The sequence below is a fragment of the Gymnodraco acuticeps genome, unplaced genomic scaffold (assembly GCF_902827175.1).
Source record: "Gymnodraco acuticeps unplaced genomic scaffold, fGymAcu1.1, whole genome shotgun sequence".
NCBI classification, from domain to species: domain Eukaryota; kingdom Metazoa; phylum Chordata; class Actinopteri; order Perciformes; family Bathydraconidae; genus Gymnodraco; species Gymnodraco acuticeps.
Window position 1 is genome coordinate 445,555 of NW_022990743.1, and position 21,982 is coordinate 467,536.

General features: G+C 41.7%; 1 protein-coding gene across 1 annotated transcript; it reads left to right on the forward strand.

Moving 5' to 3' along the window:
• Positions 1–7,643: 7,643 nt before the first annotated feature.
• Positions 7,644–21,809, forward strand: LOC117556622. Its single transcript, XM_034232053.1, has 20 exons — positions 7,644–8,057; positions 8,125–8,228; positions 8,310–8,464; positions 8,586–8,754; positions 9,552–9,672; positions 10,364–10,458; positions 10,542–10,756; positions 10,842–10,950; positions 11,025–11,231; positions 11,847–11,872; positions 14,840–15,264; positions 15,354–15,457; positions 15,590–15,744; positions 18,836–19,004; positions 19,093–19,213; positions 19,492–19,586; positions 19,735–19,949; positions 20,697–20,805; positions 21,215–21,421; positions 21,734–21,809. The coding sequence occupies exons 1-20, from the start codon at positions 7,683–7,685 to the stop codon at positions 21,801–21,803; spliced, it is 3,246 nt and encodes a 1,081-aa protein (XP_034087944.1). The 5' UTR covers positions 7,644–7,682; the 3' UTR covers positions 21,804–21,809.
• The last annotated feature ends 173 nt before the right edge of the window (positions 21,810–21,982 follow it).

Genomic DNA, 21,982 nt, shown 5'->3' on the forward strand with positions numbered 1-21,982 from the left:
GGTGCAAAGCCTAAGAGTAAATCATTTCCATGGGATTTGGGAGGACGGATAACAGGCAGAGCCCAGCACTCTGAAATCTGTGATGTGACCGGCTGGCCTGCATTGTTATCACCCAGGAAGAGCGCCTCTTCAACCCCTATTCATACTAGGAAACAGCAGTGGACAGTTGCTAAAGGGAGAATTACAAACAATCCTCCTAAACCACCAAGTGTACCAATCCAGAACAGATACGCTCCGCTGACCGAGAACCGGAGATCTGATGACCTGGATAACCTGTCCTCTTCACACAACAGGGTAAAGACCAATAGCTACTCCAAAAGTAAAAGGCTAGAGGGAAAGCTAACGACTGGGCCTGAAACTCTGATTGTGGGTGACTGCTGTAAGAGATGTAAAAGGTCTGTGTAATAAGAACAACACCAAAGTACTCTGTTTTCCCAAGGATGTGGTCTCTGACTTGGCTGAGAAGATCCTGCATATTGGGGCTGAACATCCGACTGTGAAGAATGTGGTACTACACATTGGAACAAATGATGTTGTGAAACATTACATTACATTGCATTTAGCTGACGCTTTTATCCAAATTGACTTACAATAAGTACATTCGACCAGGAAGACACAACCTTGAAGAAAACAGAATCATATAAGTACATCAGGTTTCATAGAGCCAAACATTTCAAGTGCTACTCAACTGGCTATAGATAAGCCATTCCTTTATTAGTATATAAGTGCTTTGTTAATAATTCTATCGCTCGAGGTGGAGTCGAAAGAGATGAGTTTTCAGTCTGCGCCGGAAGGTGTGTAAGCTTTCTGCTGTCCTGATGTCAATGGGGAGCTCATTCCACCATTTTGGAGCCAGGATAGCAAACCCACGTGTTTTTGCTGATGGGAACTTGGGTCCCCCTCGCAGCGAGGGTGCAGCGAGTCGTTTGGCTGATGCAGAGCGTAGTGCATGTGCTGGGGTATACAGTTTAACCATGTTCATGTCCTGGATGTACGAAGGGCCAGATCCATTCGCAGCATGGTAAGCAAGTACCAGTGTCTTGAAGTGGATTCTAGCAGTTACCGGAAGCCAGTGAAGGGAGCGGAGGAGCGGAGTGGTGTGTGAAAATTTAGGAAGGTTGAAGACCAAACGAGCCGCTGCATTCTGGGTGAGCTGCAGAGGTCGGATGGCACATGCAGGTAGACCAGCCAGGAGGGAGTTGCAGTAGTCTAGGTGTGAGATGACGAGAGCCTGGACCAGAACCTGCGTCGCTTTCTGTGTCAGCTGGGGACGTATCTTCCTGATGTTGTAAAGCGTGTATCTGCAGCAACGGGTTGTAGCAGCGATGTTTGCAGTGAAGGACAGGTTGTTATCTAGGATCACACCCAGATTCCTTGCAGTCTGAGTCGGGGTAACAACAGAGGTTCCGATGTTAATAGTCAGGTCAAGAGTGGGACAATCTTTTCCCGGAAGGAAAAGCAGCTCAGTCTTGTCAAGGTTGAGCTTGAGGTGATGAGCAGACATCCACTGAGAGATGTCAGCTAGACAAGCAGAGATGCGTGCGACGACCTGGGTCTCTGAGCGGGGAAAGGACAGAATTAATTGGGTGTCGTCAGCGTAGCAGTGGTATGAAACACCATGCGGGCTAATGACTGATCCGAGCGAGTTTGTGTACAGGGAGAAGAGGAGGGGACCAAGAACAGAGCCCTGAGGGACCCCTGTAGTTAATTGACAAGGGTCGGACTCAGACCCTCTCCAAGTTACCCTGTAGGTACGGTCTTTCAGGTATGAGGTGAGGAGGGAAAGTGCAGAGCCTGAAACCCCAAGTTTTTGGAGAGTGCGAAGGAGGATCTGATGGTTCACCGTGTCGAATGCAGCAGACAGGTCCAACAGGATGATGACAGAGGAGAGGGATGCTGCTTTGGCAGTGTGCAGTTCCTCAGTGACAGCAATGAGAGCAGTTTCTGTGGAGTGACCTGCCTTGAAACCAGACTGGTGCGGATCCAGAAGGTTGTTCTGATGGAGATAACAGGAGAGTTGTTTAAAGACAGCGCGTTCAAGTGTTTTAGACAGGAACGGGAGTAAAGAGACAGGTGTGAAGTTAAAACTTCTTTGCAGCAATGTTGAGCCAATCATGAAATTAGTGAAACTGGATTCGCCTGTCAATACACTGATATTTATTGAGAGCCTCAGCGGCCGGAGAGTTCACAGCATATCACAGTTCTCCTGTAAGATACCCGCAAACTCTGAACTCTAAAAGCGCCAAGCACCCAACTATACAGACAAGAAGAGGAGGGCCCTAAAACACGCGGGTTTTCCTTTAATGCATGCCAGATGTCGAGACAAAGACTCGTTGCATTGTAAACCCACATGGGCCAAGCTTCTCCCCCACAAGACATCAGATGACCTCTTGACCTGTGTCTTCCTGAGAAGCTATGGATCACATTACAGGCAGGAATACACTTTAACCATTAAACAGATTCCCGAGGACAAATCACTAAACTCTATATACTTTAACAAGACCAAAATATTCCTTTACAACAGGCCTATAGTTTATAACATCAGACGGGTTGAGAGTGGGTTTCTTTAGGAGAGGGTTTACTCTTGCCTCCTTGAGACTGTTTGGAAAGTGACCAGAAGTTAGAGAAGTGTTGATGAAATGGGTGAGAAACGGTAGAATATCAGGAGCGATAGTCTGAAGGAGGTTTGAAGGGATAGGGTCCAGAGGACAGGTGGTAGGGCGGGCAGAGGTAATGAGGGTAAGAACCTCACTTGGAGAGAGAGGGGAAAAGGAGGTTAGTGTGTTGGTGGAAGGAGGGTCTGGTGACCCAGCGGTGAGTAAAGGTGAGTCAGAAAAAGAAGAGCGAATATCATCAACCTTTTTTTCAAAGTGGATAGCAAAGTCGCTTGACAGGAGGGGGAGGGGCTTTGGGAGGGTCCAAGAGGGTGGAGAAGATGGAAAATAGTTTTTTGGGATTGGAATAGGAAGATTGGATCTTATCTTGAAATAAATTGCTTTTTTCCTGAGAGATCGAAGCAGAGAAAGAGGAGAGGAGAGCCTGATAGGATAGTGAGGTCGTCACGGTGTTTGGATTTCCACCGTTTCCGCTCTGCTGCCCTAAGGACGGTTCTATTAGCATGCAGTGCGTCATTTAGCCAGGGAGCAGGAGGGGACTGACGAGCCTGCCGAGATGTGAGAGGACAGAGAGAGTCCAGAGAGGATGAAAGAGTAGAGAGGAGAGTTTCTGCAGCAGAGTTTGGAGGCAGCAGTTGGAACGAGTCAGAGGAAGGGAGGGCTGAGAGCACCGATGAGGCAAAGGTAGAGGGGGAGAGGGAACGGAGGTTACGGCGGACAGGTGCAGGATGAGAAGAGATTTGTTTGTTATGTTTGGAAAGGGGTAGAGAGAATGAAATGAAGAAGTGATCGGATGTATGGAGCGGGTTTACAGAGAGGTTAGAAGTAGCGCAGTTCCTTGAGAATATGAGATCAAGGACATTGCCAGCTTTATGAGTTGGTGGGGAAGGAGACAGTGAGAAAGCAAAGGCGGTTAACAGAGATGTTAGTTTATCTATCTACCCTGTCTGGAGGTTGAAGTCTCCAAGAAGTACAGCGGGAGGACCAGTTTCAGGGATGTGTGAGAGGAGATTATCTAATTCCTCCAAGAAGTCCCCCAAGGTGCCTGGTGGAAGGTAGAGAACAACAATGGTTAACTGTATAGGATGGGTTACTGAAACAACAGTCAGAAGTGTTGAAAGAAGACTTTAAATGTTTGTTGGAAACTGCCAGCTCTCTAAATGCAGAGGTGTTCATCAGTGGCCCTCTACCGCCAGTCAGAAGAGGAGTGGAGAGATTCAGCAGATTGTTTGCACTGAATACCTGGCTTTCAACTGTCTGTACTGACCATTCTGTTCATTTTATTGACAATTTTAACTTTTTCTGGGATCGCAGACATCTTTTCAAGGCAAATGGAGTTTGCCTGAACAAGTCAGGAGTGAAATTGTTTATCTCTAACATATTCAACTGCCTGCGTTATCAATCTGTTCCCTCTGCCAAGGACAAGCGGCAAGAGGAATCAAAACAGGAGAAAGACACAACATCACCGCGCCTACGTCAACCACCTCCCCCCCCTGGCAGCATGTCCTCTACCCCTGCACCATCTCCCACGTCTCCATCACCGTGCCTACGTCAACCACATCCCCTCCCTTCAAGAAAGCATCTGCAGTCTCCGAAGCCTGATAAGGATGTGTGTTTACAAAACGCTGCAAACTGATATCTGCTGGGTCCAGGCTCAAGGGCGTATGGCACTCTCAACTCTTTCCAGGACATGTCGGGGCCCTGCTTGCCTATAGCTTTGCCGATATCTGTGTTGATAGGTAATAGATTAAGAGCGGTGAATCATCTTAGAAACAGGAAGCGCTCAAACGTTTGTGTGAGTTTATCTAATTTAGCAGTGATTCCATGTCAGCCACAGCTTGTTACAAAAAACATGACTGATAGTGTGTTTAACAAACTTAAACTAGCTTTATTAAATGTCAGGTCTTTGGCAGGAAAAACATTTTTAATCAATAATTTTATCACTGAGCACAATCTCGATTTTATGTTTTTAACAGAAACTTGGATTGAACAAAAATAACAGTGCAGCTGTTCTTATCGAATCAACCCCTCCCAACTTTAGTTTTATGAGTCAGGAAAGAATGCATAAGAAAGGGGGTGGAGTTGCTATTCTGTTCAATGATTCCCTTCAATGCAGGAAGACATCGTATGGAAACTTTGATTCTTTTGAATATGTGGCCCTTCAGCTGAAATGCTCCTCTCGAGCTCTGTTCCTAAATATCTATAGACCACCCAAATACTGTGCAAGCTTTTTTGATGACTTTACTGAACTGCTGTCTATAGTGTGTATTGACTTTGACCGTCTAGTCATTGTTGGTGATTTTAACATCCATGTTGACAACCCCCAGGACAGAGGGGCTAAAGAACTGTTTTGTGTTCTTGATAGCTATGGACTGACTCAGCATGTGACGGAGCCCACGCACAATAAGGGGCACACTCTGGACTTAATTATCTCAAAGGGTCTGAATATCTCTAAGGTTGTGGTGACTGATGTTGCACTCTTTGAGAGCTCTATTTCTGTTCACAAAAATGTTCAAAAAGCGATATTTAACTGAAAATACTAGGGAAATGTTTACTCAGAATTTTTCTTCCACACTTGCCCCTGCTAACATCTCAGTAAATGAGCTAGTAGATCATTTTAATTCAAAAATTAAAAATGTTATAGATGCCATTGCTCCAACTAAGGTAAAGGAAGTGTCTGGCAAGAAAATATCTCCATGGAGAAAGGCCATGACCATGAGAGCAGAAAAAAGAGAATGTCGAAAAGCTGAACCTAGGTGGCGAAAAACAAATCTCCAAGTTCACTTTGAAATCTATAAAGAGAGACTTGGCCTTTATAATTTGGAATTGAAAAACGCACGACAATCGTTCTTCTCTGACATCGTTACCAAAAACAAAAACAACGCACATGCCTTGTTTGCTACCGTCGGCAGACTAACTAACCCCCCAGTGTCAGTAGCCTCTGAATTTCTATCCACCAGGGCGTGCAATGATTTTGCCTCCTTTTTCACTGACAAAATTCAGAAAATCAGACAAGCAGTCAGTGCCTCTGCATCAGGAACAGCAAATGTGTTGTCTCTGTGTCCACTTAACATCAATTCAAACACCATGACACAATTCCATCAGATTAATGATAAAAACCTAGAGGACATTATACAACTTCTGAAATCCTCCTCCTGCTGCCTTGATATTATTCCAACAGGATTTTTTAAAGATGTTTTGCCTTGCATGGCCTCAGATCTACTTCATAAAGTAAACAAATCTCTTCCCTCAGGTATTTTTCCACAGGCCCTGAAAACTGCAGTCATTAAACCGCTCTTAAAAAAGAATAATCTAGATGCTTCAGTAATGAACAATTACAGGCCCATATCAAACCTCCCATTTCTAGGTAAAATCATTGAAAAAGTTGTTTTTCAACAGTTGAGTAATTTCTTGCATTTAAATAACTGTTTCGATGTGTTCCAGTCAGGCTTTCGTCCAAACCACAGCACTGAGACTGCTCTTGTAAAGGTCTTCAATGACATCCACTTAAACACAGACAGTGGCAGAACTTCAGTGTTAGTATTATTAGATCTCAGTGCTGCGTTTGACACTCTTGACCACAACATATTACTAGACCGACTGGAAAACTGGGTGGGACTTTCGGCAACAGTTCTAAATTGGTTTGAATCCTACTTAAAGGACAGAAAAAACTTTGTTTCTATAGGTAAATACACATCTGAGTTGACAAATATGAAATTTGGGGTTCCTCAAGGCTCCATCTTGGGGCCTCTTCTCTTTAACATCTACATGCTACCACTGGCTCAGATAATGAAAAACAACAAAATAAGTTACCATAGCTATGCAGATGACACACAAATGTACGTAACCATTTCACCAGGAGACTATGCTCCAATTCAAACACTGAGTAAGTGCATTGAACAAATCAATGACTGGATGTGTCAGAACTTTCTCCAATTAAACAAAGATAAAACTGAGGTAATGGTTTTTGGAGCCAAGTCAGAACGTATAAAAGTTAGCGCTGAGCTTCAGTCTGCAATGTTCAAAACAGATAAAGCAGGAAATGTAGGTGTAGTCATGGACTCTGACTTGAGTTTCAACAGTCACATTAAAACAGTTACTAAATCAGCCTACTATCACCTAAAGAATATATCTAGGATTAAAAGACTAATGTCACAGCAGGATTTGGAAAAACTTGTCCATGCTTTTATCTTCAGTAGACTCGACTACTGCAATGGTGTCTTCACAGGTCTCACTAAAAAATCTATTAGGAAGCTGCAGCTGATTCAGAACGCCGCTGCTCGAGTCCTCACTAACACTAAGAAAGTGGATCACATCACTCCTGTTCTGAAGTCTTTACACTGGCTTCCTGTGTGTCAAAGAATAGATTTCAAAATACTGCTGCTGGTTTATAAAGCACTGAATGGTTTAGGCCCAAAATACATTTCTGACCTCCTGCTAAATTATGAACCATCCAGATCTCTCAGGTCTTCAGGGACTGGTCAGCTTTCTGTCCCCAGAGTCAGAACTAAACACGGTAAAGCAGCGTTCAGTTATTATGCTCCAAATATCTGGAACAAACTCCCAGAAACCTGCAGGTCCGCTGCAACTCTTACTACTTTTAAATCCAGGCTGAAGACTTTTCTTTTTGTCGCTGCTTTTAATTGAACTATTCATATCTTAGACTGCACTGTAACTTTTATCCATGTACTTTTTCTTTTAATGTTTAATTGAACTATTCATATCTTAGACTGCACTGTAACTTTTATCCATGTATTTTTTTCTTTTAATGTTTATTTTATTAGCTTTTCTTTTTAATGACTGATTTTAAATGCCATTTTCTTAATGTCTTTCATTTTTTGTAAAGCACTTTGAATTGCCTTGTGTTAAAAAGTGCTATATAAATAAACTTGCCTTGCCTTACAATGTGATGCCTCGTTCTGCGTGTTTTTTGCTTTTAACAGGTCAACCATTTGGTCCTGTGTGCTCACCACACATTCAGTTACAAAGGTTAAACATTTATTTCGACTTGAGCTTTTGGAAGAAAGTGTCTCCGAGTTGGTGTCGCACTTAATCATTCGTTTGAAAATGGTTGATTTTGGAGCGATTTTGCGAACTATTGGCGACTTTGGTTTGTTCCAGAAAATCATCCTTCTTGGGTTAACCCTCCCAAATGTCTTCTTGCCCCTTTTCTTTTGTAGTTTTCTTTTTATGGAGTCAGATCCAGATAGACACTGTAACACAGACTGGATCCTTCAGGCGGACTCTAACCTGACCAAAGATGAGCAGCTGAACCTGACTCTGCCCCGAGAGGATGACGGAACCTTCAGCAAGTGTCAGATGTTTGTCCCTGTGAACTGGTCTATTGGTTCCATCAGGGAGAACGGACTCAATGAGACCACAGGGTGCCAGAATGGATGGGTGTACTCCAGAGCGCTGTATGAAGCCACCGTTGTCACTGATGTAAGTCGAGAATGTTGTGTGGTTTCTTTGATGGTGCCACTGCTCTACTGATTCTGCTGCTTTGCAGTTTGATCTCGTCTGTGACAAGTCGTACATGGCTGAGGTTGTGCAGGCGATCTTCATGTCTGGTTTACTTGCTGGTTCATTCATCTTTGGACCAACAGCTGAATCGTGAGTTACTTGAAAAAGGTATATTAGAAATGTTCAAAATGTATGAAAGCCTAAACCTTCAAACCACTGACTAAACTTTAGGTACGGCCGCAGGAGAACCACCCAGCTACCAGTCGTGCTCTTGCAAATATTCGTCATAGTTGCTGGTGTGTCTCCAAATGTCTACGTCTACATAGTGGCGCAGTTCATAGTTGGAGCTGCCCTCGGGGGATATAGAATGAACTCCACCGTATTAGGTATGACTTGTTTTTAACCAACCAACATTTGATTAATGGTCAAAATCACAACAAGGGAATTTTATGGTTCCTTTTCATTCCTAGATCTGCAGTGATGTTGGTGTTTAAATTGTGTTTGTAGCTACAGAGTGGATTGGGGTCACCAAAAGGTCCTTTGCTTCCTGTATGAGCCAGTTGTTTGCAGCTTTTGGACAGTGTGTCGTGGCTGGTCTCGTCTATGGCATCCGTGACTGGAGAAAAGCACAGTACGTCATAGGAGGAGGGCAGGCCTTTGTAACGTTGTATATATGGTATGTGTTACACTTTGTTATTTAAATGTTTTGCTCATTGCTGTATGTAGACAATTAAGAGAAGTTTGGAGGTTTGGAATTGTGTTTGTATGAGATAATTATCAATAGTCAGTGGGTAGCACTTGGCACACCCTCTTTTCCGAGAAGTTATATTATATTAAGTGTATGCCATATCGAGAATATTTTAAGCTTTAGCTTTGCCATGTCGTGAGACCAAAGGGCTTTTATCTATATTTAGTATTCACTTTGTCTTCAAAGCTACCAGACTCCATTTAAAAAATAGCGGCTAACTCGCAGAACACAAGCATTTGTTTTTTTGTGTCACAAATAAAATTACAGTTTTTTCCAAAGAGTCTGGTGGATTCAACAAAAGCATAGATAATGGCTTTAGTTCACTGTCAGAGACATTGTATAGTTGTTTGATGCTAAATTTAAAACATTATATATTCATGGGCCTTTATTTAAGGTACTAAATTAGGTGTTGCTGCTGACCCCCAAGCACAGCACTACATTGCTAATCCCTTGTGCTTCAAATCCTGTCTGCTTCACCAAAATGGCGGTGTGCCCACCGCCATCTATAGTTATGACACTGAGTAGATATGTAGTAGGCTACTAAAGTCCTTTTAACCCACTTTCTGTTCAAACCTACCAAATAAACCGTGTGTATTGCAAAACCAGTGTGTTCAAGAAGACTGTGTAATCCACTTTGTTGGTAGATCACATTTTGATTTTTTTCCGTAAAATTAATAACCGTTTGTGAGTGAATTCAACGTTTGGATTGTGGTTAATCTTTTCAGGTGGATTCCTGAATCTGCAAGGTGGTTGCTGGAACACGGAAGAACTGAAGAAGCTAATCAATTGATACGTAGAGTCGCAGCAATCAACAAAAGGAAAATCCCAGATAACCTGCTGGACGAGGTTTATGAGATACAATTTGATTGGATTTTGTGAATATATACTTCATAAGCAGTGCTAGCATGGCAGCCGATTTAACAGTCTACAGCCAAGCACTGCTGTGGGGCTTTACTAGGAACAGTGGTGCTTTAAAATTAAGGCTAACAGCAGCAAGCTCTCATGTTGACGATGATAATTATAATCCATTGATTTTGAAGTCGTTATATTTTCTAAATTCCACCATTTTAGTTTAGCATCTTAGCTTGCTAACAACCTCTAAACACAAAGTAAAGCTGAGGCTAATGAGGGTGTTATAAGTTTCCAAGGTACTTGGTCATCAAACTAATTATTGGACAAAGCTAAAACATTTGACCTGTGGCAAATTCCTTTTTATGTACATTCCCGCTATTCATTTTTTTAATGAATAAAAAAAGAAACGTTTAATCCCAATTGCTTTTCAGATACTCAAATTATTATTTTTAAATGTGACCTTTATATATTTAATGTTCAATGAAATCTAGTTCAAAGTCAATTCAAATGTACACATTACCCATATAATTCAAATATGATTGTAAACAAAGGGGTGTAACAGGGCAAAGAGATATTGCCTATTGAAGGGATCAACCCTTTATCAGAATGAATGTAATTGCTGCCTAATTCATAGAATCACTGCTCAAAGTTTTGTCTTCACTATATTAATCCTTCTGCCCTTCAGGTCACCAGGGGACGGGAAGTGAAAAGTGGGGGAATAAAAGCAATTTTTACCTCAGCAGTCCTGGTTAAATATTTGTTAATTGTATCTTTCGCCTGGTAAGTTAAGCACAATTTGAAATGTATTTTATGAAATAATTGCTTAAAGGTTTGTAACATGTTTGTGTTCATGTGATTTGAAGGTTTTCGTTAAACCTTGGCTACTTCTGCGTAATTTTTAATGTGGGTAAGTTTGGTCTGAACATCTTCCTGGTTCAGTTCCTGTTTGGGATCACTGAGATGCCCGCACATCTCCTCTGTATCTGGTTTTTGGAGTTAATTGGGAGAAAAAAATCCTTAATATCAACCCTCCTGACAGGAGGGGTGTTTTGCCTCTTAACCTTGGCTTTCCCTCGAGGTGAATCCCTTGTCCTTTAAGTTCACTACATGATGAGAAATACATCTGACCATCTGTGGGGTTTAACCCTTTTTTTTTTTTTCAGACTGCTCTATTGTTATCACAGCCCTTGTTACCGCCGGGAAGTTCTTTTTGAACTGGGCAGGTTCAGTATGTTTGGTCTACATTCAGGAGTTGTTTCCCACTTCTGTCAGGTACGCAAATAAAATATATACAGAATATGTTATTATATAAATTATACATTTTAAAGTTAACTGAACTTTTTCAGGCAAACTGCCGTTGGCTTTGGCTCTATTGCCTATAGAGGAGCAGGCTTGATGTCCCCCTTGCTCAACATGTTGGCCATCTACCACTGGGCCATACCCATCTTAGTCTTCAGCAGCCTTGCAGTGACCAGTGGAGCTCTTGTCTTCCTGCTCCCTGAGACCCGGAGAACAGAGCTGCCTGACTCAGCTAATGAGACCGAGGGCAACAGGTAAGATGGTTGCATGATTTACAGAGTTCATGTGGCAATATTGTCTTTTATTGGGAGTCAGTTCAAGGCCAACCAGTGGCTTCCATCCACACTAGAACTTCATTTGACAAGAACGCACTCCCCATCTTGTTTTTCTTTATCCGTAAAAACACGACAATGTAATAGAAAATTACAATGTCCTCCTAATATATCTTACAGTTGAATTGAAACAAGACATATATCAAGCTTTGATGTCTTAATGGTGTCTTCCTTTACTTTCTAGGAATATGAGCACAAAGAAAATGGGCAGTGACTCCAACGTGGTCGAACAAAACGGCAGAAATTCCACCAAACTCTAGCCGATATGGTTAATCTTTTTTAAAGATGTTTTTGTCGTGTGAGATATACATTGCTGAATACAATATTTCTTGTGGATGCTCTTTGGCCTTCAATGTTGCTGAGTCACATTGTGTGTTTGCTAATGTCTCAAGTGTAGGTATTTACGGCTGTCATTTCTGTAAGATGCTGAAAATCAGTCGGTGAATTAAAGGAACATAAGCTTAACTCTGTTTTTCTGGGAATTCATTTTCATTAAAAAAAAATTGTTATTAATATGTCTTGACCTTTCTTTCAAAGGTCTAAGGCTAAGACATGGAACGTTCGTAATCTAAAAATAATTGATAACATCTATTCATCCAAAAAATATATATACAAAATGCCTCTCATTTTGTGTAACATATTCAATTTAATATGAAGGAAACTACATTTCAGTTAGAGTGGAATTAAAAAAGTCCTTAATCGAACTTGCCTTGAACCCTGGAAACCCTGATTTAGGATTGCATATCCTTATCTGTAAATGTAAATACAGCTGGGGGGTGGTCCACAACAGGACATTTTACATCAAAACAACTGTTTTTGACAAGCTTGCACATAGCCACTGTGCAAAAACAGCTAATAAGTTGTGACCTGCTGCTGTCTTATCAGTCTTTAAACATGAGGGTATTGCTTCATGACTCACACAATTCACATGAGAGCTAACAACATGCAGTGGAGATGCAAATTCAGCAAACATCTACCTAGAATAGAATATAATCGTTTAATGTCATTATACATGTACAATGAGATAATAAATGCTTCTCCCTTTCAAGGGTGCCATCAAAACAAAAAAAACATCACAACACAAGACAACAAATACACGCAGCATACATACTTAGGAATAAGGAATAAAGGATTAAAGTGCAGTAATTGTTTCCAGGAGTATACAAATAAATCTGTAATGTAATAAATAATAATAATAATAGTATGTATTTATAATAATAATAGTAATGATATATATGTATATATGTACAGAGTCACATTTATGATGATTAAGAGGTATGATTTCAGGTGTTAAGAGCAATGATGGCTCTTGGGAAAAAACTGTCTTTGAGTCTGTTTGTTTTGGATTGTATACACCTGTAGCGCCTGCCGGAGGGCAACAGGTTGAACAGGTGAAAGCCGGGGTGTGAACTGTCCTTGATAATGTTTTTGGCTCTACTGAGGCAGCGGGAGGTGTAAATGTCCATCAGGGAGGGGAGAGGGCAGCCGATGATCCTCTGTGCTGCTTTTACGACTCTCTGGAGCCTCATCCTGTCGGCCTCAGTACAGCTGGCGTACCACACTGTGATGCAGTATGTCAATAGATGGTAGAGCGGTAGAAGGTCACCAGCAGCTTAGTGGCCAAGTTGTTCTTCCTGAGCACCCTCAGGAAGTGCAGACGCTGCTGGGCCTTCTTGATGACAGCTGTGGTGTTGTACCTGATTTTACAAGAAACAAAACAAACCCTTGTTACATTATAGGATTTTTGTTTTTTCTACATGTGACTTGTCAATCCTTTGGTGAGCCGTTTGCTATACAGTTTCATCTAAATATTTTAAAAGGCCTTGGCGTAACTATCATATTTCAACAACAAAGATAAGAGACAAATCCAAATAAACAGAACTTTGTGTGGCTCAAGTCTTTTCTTTTCAATTGAGCTGTGACAGAAGCAGCATTACCATAACAATACAATACTTCCGCTTTGAGCTTTAAGGACTAGTTCAGATGTGTTGAAGTAGGTTTGTATGAGTTACTTATCCATACTCATTGTATATAAATGACAGATAATCAGCTACAGTATCAGCATGGAAGCAAAGTTGTGCTGTAGACAGGGGCATCAGAACAAATTATTTCTGCCATATTAAAGAAATAACTATACCTAAACAAGTGTAAATGTATGCTGTATTTAGAATACTTTCAACACTTTACTTTGCTGTCCATTAGGGGTGGGCGATACCACAAAATCTGGATTCGATCCGATACCAAGTATTTCAGGGCCAGTATCGCCGATACCGATATCGATACCGATACTTTTTTTTAATGAAAAGCGTCTTATGTACTTTCATATAGGGGAGAGCTGCATGACATGATTTTTGAGCTGAAATCATCATAAATAGACTAAATCTGAATTCATTTTCATGAATAAAGACAGGACAGTTTTTATAGACAAATACACGTTTTACTTTTGCAAATTTAAAGTGCAAACATGAAAAATAACAATACAAAGTGGCCAAAGTAGCGAACTGTCTTCTTGCACACATCACAGTTCGCTAAGTTTTAATGGCCAGTTGTGAAATTGCTCCACACAACGCTGCTCTTTCTCTCAGCCATCATGCGCGTGTGTGTGTTGCACTCGCGAGTCGCTGGCTGCTGCTGTCCTGCCCTGCTGGCTGCTGTCAGTCAGCTTGATAATCGGCGTTCAGACAGGGAGCCTCGAGGAGAAGAGGACAGCAGTGGAGAGAGAAGAAAAGAGCATATACTTGTGTTCGTCCGCACATAGTTTTTTGAAGAAATTGACGAGTAGAGGAGACGAGAAAAAAAGTATAACAGTATCGATCCTATTGGCTCTAGTATCGATATTTTGAAACGTAACGTAATATCGGAAGTATCGATATTTTGGGATCGATCCGCCCACCCCTACTGTCCATGGCCCTTTCCATCGGGGAACTGAAGCTGTTTTTATCCTCTCTCCGAAGTCACCAGAATCCATTGATAAACAAACCGGTGAAATATTACTCGCTATTTCTTGGAGCTCCTCAGAGAAGTGATTCCTGTCACATTCTCACTTGTGTGGCATGTCAAAGGAAACAATTCTGAAGAGGTTACAACCAAAGAAAGCAAAACATATTTTAGAAAAGCATTACAACTATTATAAGTCTCCTTTAAGTCTTCTTCAGACTAAAGTGTAACCAGTCTTTTGTTAATATCCTTTACAGCATTACATAATACTAATTTTGAAACCGTCTCACCAAAGATGACACCATATTATGTAACAGTTTCACCCTTCATATATCAGCATATTGTGAACTTTGGTAAATGTTTAACAACACTTTCTGTAAGAGATAAGAAATGTTTGCGAGTAACACACTGCAACCGCAATGTGCTTTTATTAGACGCTGTGCTGGAAATAGCAGATTATACGTAAAGACATATTTGGTTAAACAGTCACAGGACCATCTCTTTCTACAAAATGAAATATCCATCAATGTGCTGTATCATCCTTCCTGAAATGTACTTTACGGGGTTTGAACATTAATGGGCATTGTTCAAAGGTCATCCTGCAGCAACATTTGTGCAAAAAGGGCAAAACATCTCCCTGAACATGGCGGACTTTGGAGAGATTCTCCGCACCATTGGAGAGTTTGGATTATTTCAGAAGATCACTCTTTTTGCTCTTTGCTTCCCAAATCTTATCCTGCCTTTTCACTTTGCCAGTGTATTTTTTATGGAGTCAGATCCAGATAGACACTGTAACACAGACTGGATCCTTCGGGCAGACTCTAACCTGACCACAGATGAGCAGCTGAACCTGACTCTGCCCCGAGAGGATGACGGGACCTTCAGCAAGTGTCAGATGTTTGTCCCTGTGAACTGGTCTGTTGGTTCCATCAGGGAGTACGGACTCAATGAGACCAGAGGGTGCCAGAATGGATGGGTGTACTCCAACATGCTGTACGAAGCCACCATAGTCACTGATGTTAGTCATTGGTCTGGTTCATAGTCATTCATAATAAAATAATCTTAATAAAACTGTCCTTTCTTAACTATTGTTTTATTTTTCCACAGTTTAATCTAGTTTGTGACCAGAGTCCTTTGTTGGAATTAGCTCAAGCAGGGTTGATGGCTGGCATTCTTTTTGGTTGTCTCTTATTTGGACCTTTTGCTGAATCGTAAGTGTACTTGAAATTGCACAGAATACGTCTTCTTAACGCTGTACTGTACGGTCTTTTTTGATGAACCCTATCATATAAAGAATGACATGGTTATATGACATATGCTGACCAGAGAAGTATCTCTTCCAGGTTTGGTCGTAAACGAGCCGCTCAGATCCCAGTCGTTGTGATGCTCATATTTACTGTCACGACTGGATTATGTCCAAACCTCTTTTTGTATATGGCATCCCAGTTCATTTTGGGACTTGGCTATGGCGGTTATCGACTGAATGGCGTCATATTGGGTAAAGTATACCACATCATATTACATTTTAAAAGATTATTCTTTTGGGTTATCTACTCATTCCCTCATTTCCAAGTAGGGAATGAGTCCTTACCCCAAGTGAAGGAGTTTAAGTATCTCGGGGTCTTGTTCTCGAGTGAGGGAACAATGGAGCGTGAGATGGGCCGGAGAATCGGAGCAGCGGGAGCGGTACTGCAGTCGCTTTACCGCACCGTTGTGACGAAAAGGGAGCTGAGCCAGAAGGCAAAGCTCTCTGTCTACCGGGCCATTTTCGTTCCTACCCTCACCTATGGTCATGGAGGATTTACATTACATTACATTGCATTTAGCTGACGCTTTTGTCCAAAGCGACTTACAATAAGTACATTCGACCAGGAAGACACAACCTTGAAGAAAACAGAATCATATAAGTATATCAGGTTTCATAGAGCCAAACATTTCAAGTGCTACTCAACTGGCTTTAGGTAATCCAGTCCTTTATTGGTATAAAAGTGCTTCGTTAATCGTTCTAACGCTCGAAGTGGAGTCGAAAGAGATGAGTTTTCAGTTTGCGCCGGAAGATGTGCAAGCTATCTGCCGTCCTGATGTCAATGGGGAGCTCATTCCACCATCTTGGAGCCAGGACAGCAAACCCACGTGTTTTCGCCGATGGGAACTTGGGTCCCCCTCGCAGCGAGGGCGCAACGAGTCGTTTGGCTGATGCAGAGCGTAGTGCACGCGCTGGGGTGTACGGTTTAACCATGTCCTGGATGTAGGAAGGGCCAGATCCATTCGCAGCACGGTAAGCAAGTACCAGTGTCTTGAAGTGGATTCTAGCAGTTACCGGAAGCCAGTGAAGGGAGCGGAGGAGCGGAGTGGTGTGGGAGAATTTAGGAAGGTTGAAAACCAGACGAGCCGCTGCATTCTGGATGAGCTGCAGAGGTCGGATGGCACATGCAGGTAGACCAGCCAGGAGGGAGTTGCAGTAGTCTAGGCGTGAGATGACGAGAGCCTGGACCAGAACCTGAGTCGCTTTCTGAGTCAGCTGGGGACGTATCTTCCTGATGTTGTAAAGCGTGTATCTGCAGCAGCGGGTTGTAGCAGCGATGTTTGCAGTGAAGGACAGGTTGTTATCTAGGGTCACACCCAGATTCCTTGCAGTCTGAGTCGGGGAAACAACTGAGGTGCCGATGTTGATTGTCAGGTCAAGAGTTGGACAATCTTTTCCCGGGAGGAAGAGCAGCTCAGTCTTGTCAAGGTTGAGCTTGAGGTGGTGAGCAGACATCCACTGAGAGATGTCAGCTAGACAAGCAGAGATGCGTGCGACGACCTGGGTCTCTGAGCGGGGAAAGGACAGAATTAATTGGGTGTCGTCAGCGTAGCAGTGGTAAGAAAAACCATGCGGGCTAATGACTGATCCGAGCGAGTTTGTGTACAAGGAGAAGAGGAGGGGACCAAGAACAGAGCCCTGAGGGACCCCCGTAGTTAATTGACAAGGGTCGGACTCAGACCCTCTCCAAGTCACCCTGTAGGTACGGTCTTTCAGGTATGAGGTGAGGAGGGAAAGTGCAGAGCCTGAAACTCCAAGTTTTTGGAGAGTGCGATGGGTCATGGATGGGTCATGACCGAAAGAACGAGATCGCGGATACAAGCGTCCGAGATGGGTTTTCTCCGCAGGGTGGCTGGTGTCTCCCTTAGGGATAAGGTGAGAAGTTCGGTCATCAGGGAGGGACTCGGAGTTGAGCCGCTCCTCCTTCGCGTCGAAAGGAGCCAGTTGAGGTAGTTCAGGCACCTAGTTAGGATGCCACCTGGGCGCCTCCCTAGGGAGGTGTTCCAGGCACGTCCAGCTGGGAAGAGACCAAGGGGTAGACCTAGGACCAGGTGGAGGGATTATATCGCTTCGCTGGCCTGGGAGCGCCTTGGGATCTCCCAGTCAGAGCTGGTTGATGTCGCCAGGGAAAAGAAAGTGTGGGGCTCTCTGCTGGAACTGCTACCCCCGTGACCCGACCACGGATAAGCGGGAGAAGATGGATGGATGGATGGATGGATGGATGGATGGATGGATGGATGGATGGATGGATGGATGGATGGATGGATATCTTTGTCAAGCCATGTAACCACCACTGTTTTTTTTTGTGACCAACTTTGTATTGTTTTCTACCCTCACAGAGGGACATATATACAGATACAAATTATGTAAACAATAATACAAAAGGAAAGAGAAAGAAAACCAAAAAAAGGGATAGGGAGTCCCTTACCCACGCCAACCACAAGCTGTTGCTTTCATCCCATTGGCTACAGTAAAATATATATATTTTTTTTTAACTCTTCAATTTTCCCTTTAATTTCTCGGCACACATTCATTTATTTATCTTTTTCCAAATAGCCATTTATTTTCCTGAACATAGTGGGAGATGTCTGGCTAGCTAGCTAAACTGAAAACACTCGTAGCCAAACACACTGGACAAAAGCTAATGTTCATCATAAAATCACAACAGTCTGTACAGTTCATGTTAATCATATAATGTACTACATACTGCTGTAGAATCTCTGTGTAAACACTTGTAACAGTAGCTAAAACATTTAGGTAACAAACTAGCTGATGCTAACAGTTAACTAGCTACACACAAAGACCTTTCTCTTCATAAAATTATTTTTGAGTTACTGTTGTGCCTGGGTGTGTGTGTGTGTGTGTGTGTGTGTGTGTGTGTGTGTGTGTGTGTGTGTGTGTGTGTGTGTGTGTGTGTGTGTGTGTGTGTGTGTGTGTTAAAAACAGTTTAGCCTTCCAGCAAAAGCCAACATTCGTTCCTACTTATATCCGTAGCGCTAATTGGCTCCTACATATATACATTGAGGCTTGATGTATTAGCTTTTATTAGCTTTATTAGCTATTACCTCAATTTAATTAAATCTTTTTCACGTTTAGATGAGTTCTTCACATATATAATATTGCCATTCCTGGGCTATTTTATTCACGTGTTCACTATCAAACCTGTCTTTGAACTTTTCTGTATATTTTGTCCTTTTAAGGTCTCCATTGTTCTTGGCACATACGTATATGGATGTTGGCGTAATAAATTCAAGGTTTACTCTAATGTATTTCCCGTTTCTAGCCACTGAGTGGATCGGGGTGTCCAAAAGATCCTGGGGAGCATGTATTACTCAGCTATTTGGAGCAGTTGGACAGTGCCTCCTGGCTGGTATGATCTACTTCATCAGAGACTGGAGACTGGCTCAGCTAGTCACAGCAGCTCCACTGGCAGTTGTTGCTATTTACATATGGTGTGTATTGACTCTTTTTATATTAAAATCAGATGTTTCCCTGAAATTACAGATTATTAAAGAATGCCTATTTCCTTGTTTCTGACAGGTTTATACCAGAGTCAGCCAGGTGGTTGTTGGACAGAGGCAGGACAGAGGAGGCTAAACAGCTGATTACCAAAGTGGCAGCCATTAACAAACGTACTGTTCCAGAGTCTCTTCTGGAAAAGGTCCCTTAATAAGAAAAAAAAGTTGTTATTTTTTTACCATTGTATCAAGACTTAACGTAAATGCAATATTACCGTCATACTGGTAATACAAATAACGAATGGTGTTTATTTATTAAGTAATTACTATAACAGAAAGACATTTCTACAATGTCTGATCTCCGTCAAAGACATCTAAATGTAACTCTATTAACTCCTAACTTTTGCCAATCTAACTCTTATGATCTGCTAACCTAAGCAAATGTTAGCATGATATTGTTTCCATCCCCTGTGCATTACAGATTGTTGAGAAAAAAACTGTGAGAAAGGGAGGCATAATTATTCTCATGCAATCATCTGTGCTTAGGAAGTATTTCTTAACCATAATATTGGCATGGTAAGTTTAATTTTACAATACACATAACAACTCTTTTAAATGCAAAAGAGACTGATAAAAAACACATTTGAGATTTTTACTTTAGGTTATAATGAATTTAACAACTTATTTTTCAACATGCTAAATACTTATTTTTTGTAATCATCAGGTTCTCCTTGAATGTTACTTACTACTCCCTTTCATTCAATGTTGGAAATCTTGGCTTGGACATCTTCCTGACGCAGCTTATATTTGGTCTGACTGAATTCCCAGCTCATATCCTTTGCATATGGCTGTTAGAAGCACTGGGGAGAAAAGTGTCACTGATGTCAACTCTTCTGATCGGGGGATTCTTGTGCTTCTTAATCCTAGCTGTTCCTCAAGGTAAAGCACTTTGGGTGTTGTCTCTATGATGTTTAGTTTAACTAGCGGCCTGTAGCAAAGGATAGCAATGGTGGTTAGTTAGTGACTGCACCATAACATTACCTCAAAATGGTTTCTGTATCCTTTTAGGATACAGTCATTTGAAAGGCTGTGACCAAATTGAGGTTGTAACAGTGTCAGTACAGTGTAATATGGTTGTAATATTGGTGTAATAACAGTGTTACATGGGTGTAACATGGGTATAATATAGGTTTAATACAGGTGTATTAAGAGTGTTTTAATCTATAATATTGGTGGAATAACCATGTAATATTTGTGTTACATTGGTGTAATACCGGTGTAATTATGCTGTGATATTGCTGTAACATGGATATAATAACAATATGTGTGTAATATTAATGTCACATGGGTTAAATACGGGTCTGATAGGTGTGACATGGGTGTAATAATGGTGTAACAGCGGTGTAATAGGGTTGTTCTAATGTGTAATATGGGTGCAAAAAGTGTTATATGGGTGTAATGTGAAAATTGCATTCATATTTCCCAACATATTTATGTGTGAATGCTCATTTAAGGGTTACGTTCAGATATTCATGGTTCCCAGATGGTGTATTTAAGGGATGTTAGTGTTACCATCACTTTTTCCAGATTTCTCGATAACATTGGAAGCCTCATTCTAAAATCAAACACCCATCTCATAACATTGTTGTTGTTTAATTATCTGACACTGTGTTTTTCTCTTCAAAGATAATGCTGTTGCTATGACCACGTTAGCAACTTCAGGACGTTTTTTCATTAACTGGGCAGGATCCATATGCAATGTGTATGTTCAGGAGCTGTTCCCAACATCTTTTCGGTAAGCCTCCCATCTCACTGTAGTAATTGGTATATTCACCAGTGTGTTCACAAGAATAACACCAAAGACGGTTTAGCAAACGGAGTACATTTTCTTATGGGTTTCGCCCCTGCCTAGCGTCTTTAAGAGAACAGTAGGTCTGAGTTCATTGACTCCAATGGGAGAAGGGAACATGAGGCAAACAATGAACAAATATTTTTGCCCTGTTGTGACAAAAGTAAATATTCAAACAATTCCGAACATTTAACACAAAAATTGCATTTTTAGACACATCTTTAGAAAACCTGTGTTCTAGACCATTTTGTCAACTCTCTGGCAACTAAGAGCATTACAGTTAGTTCAACGGCTCAAACTGTCTGGAAAAATAGTTCTAAGGCTGTGATCAAATTCTATTAAAACTGTGTTTCAGACAAACAGCCTCTGGTTTGGGCTCCATTGCCAGCAGGGTTGGTGGCCTGCTGGCTCCACTGCTCAACATGTTGGCTGTGTACCACTGGTCCATACCCACCGTAGTCTTCAGCAGCCTGACACTGGTCAGTGGAGCCCTGGGCTTCCTTCTTCCTGAGACCAGGGGGAAAGAGCTTCCTGATTCAATCGATGAGGCTGAGGGCAACACGTAAGCATCCGACAGTGTCTCCTTATTACACCCTGCACAGTTAATACATCTGGCTTTATTTTTGTTCAGAATGAATAACAGCATTTCATTAGCATCTCCAAATGAGATCAGATATTTTTTTTTTATGTTGACCAATATTAGCTATTTTCACGCATCTCCAAAGTACTGCAGGCAATATGAAGACACGAACAACATACCCTCTAATATTTGTAATTAATTCATATTCATAGGATTGTCATACAGGATTTATTTTGTTCCAGAAAAAGGGAACATGTAACTAACACACTTCTGTTTATTCCCTTTTCCCAACAGAAATAAGACCAAGCTGAAGAGCCAAAGTGAAACAAAGAAGTTTGCACAAACCATATCTACCAAACTGTAGACTGAATACTTGTGTTACTCTTGCTCCATGTTACTCTGCTAGCAGCAGAGACAGGTGGTTAAAAGTTTGCTTCGTCATACAACTACTGGTCTCATTAGCCTGAAGTTTGCTTTAGACATTCATGTTTTGTCAGCGCACCTAAACATGTTTTACACAGGGCTCGGCAATATATGAATATT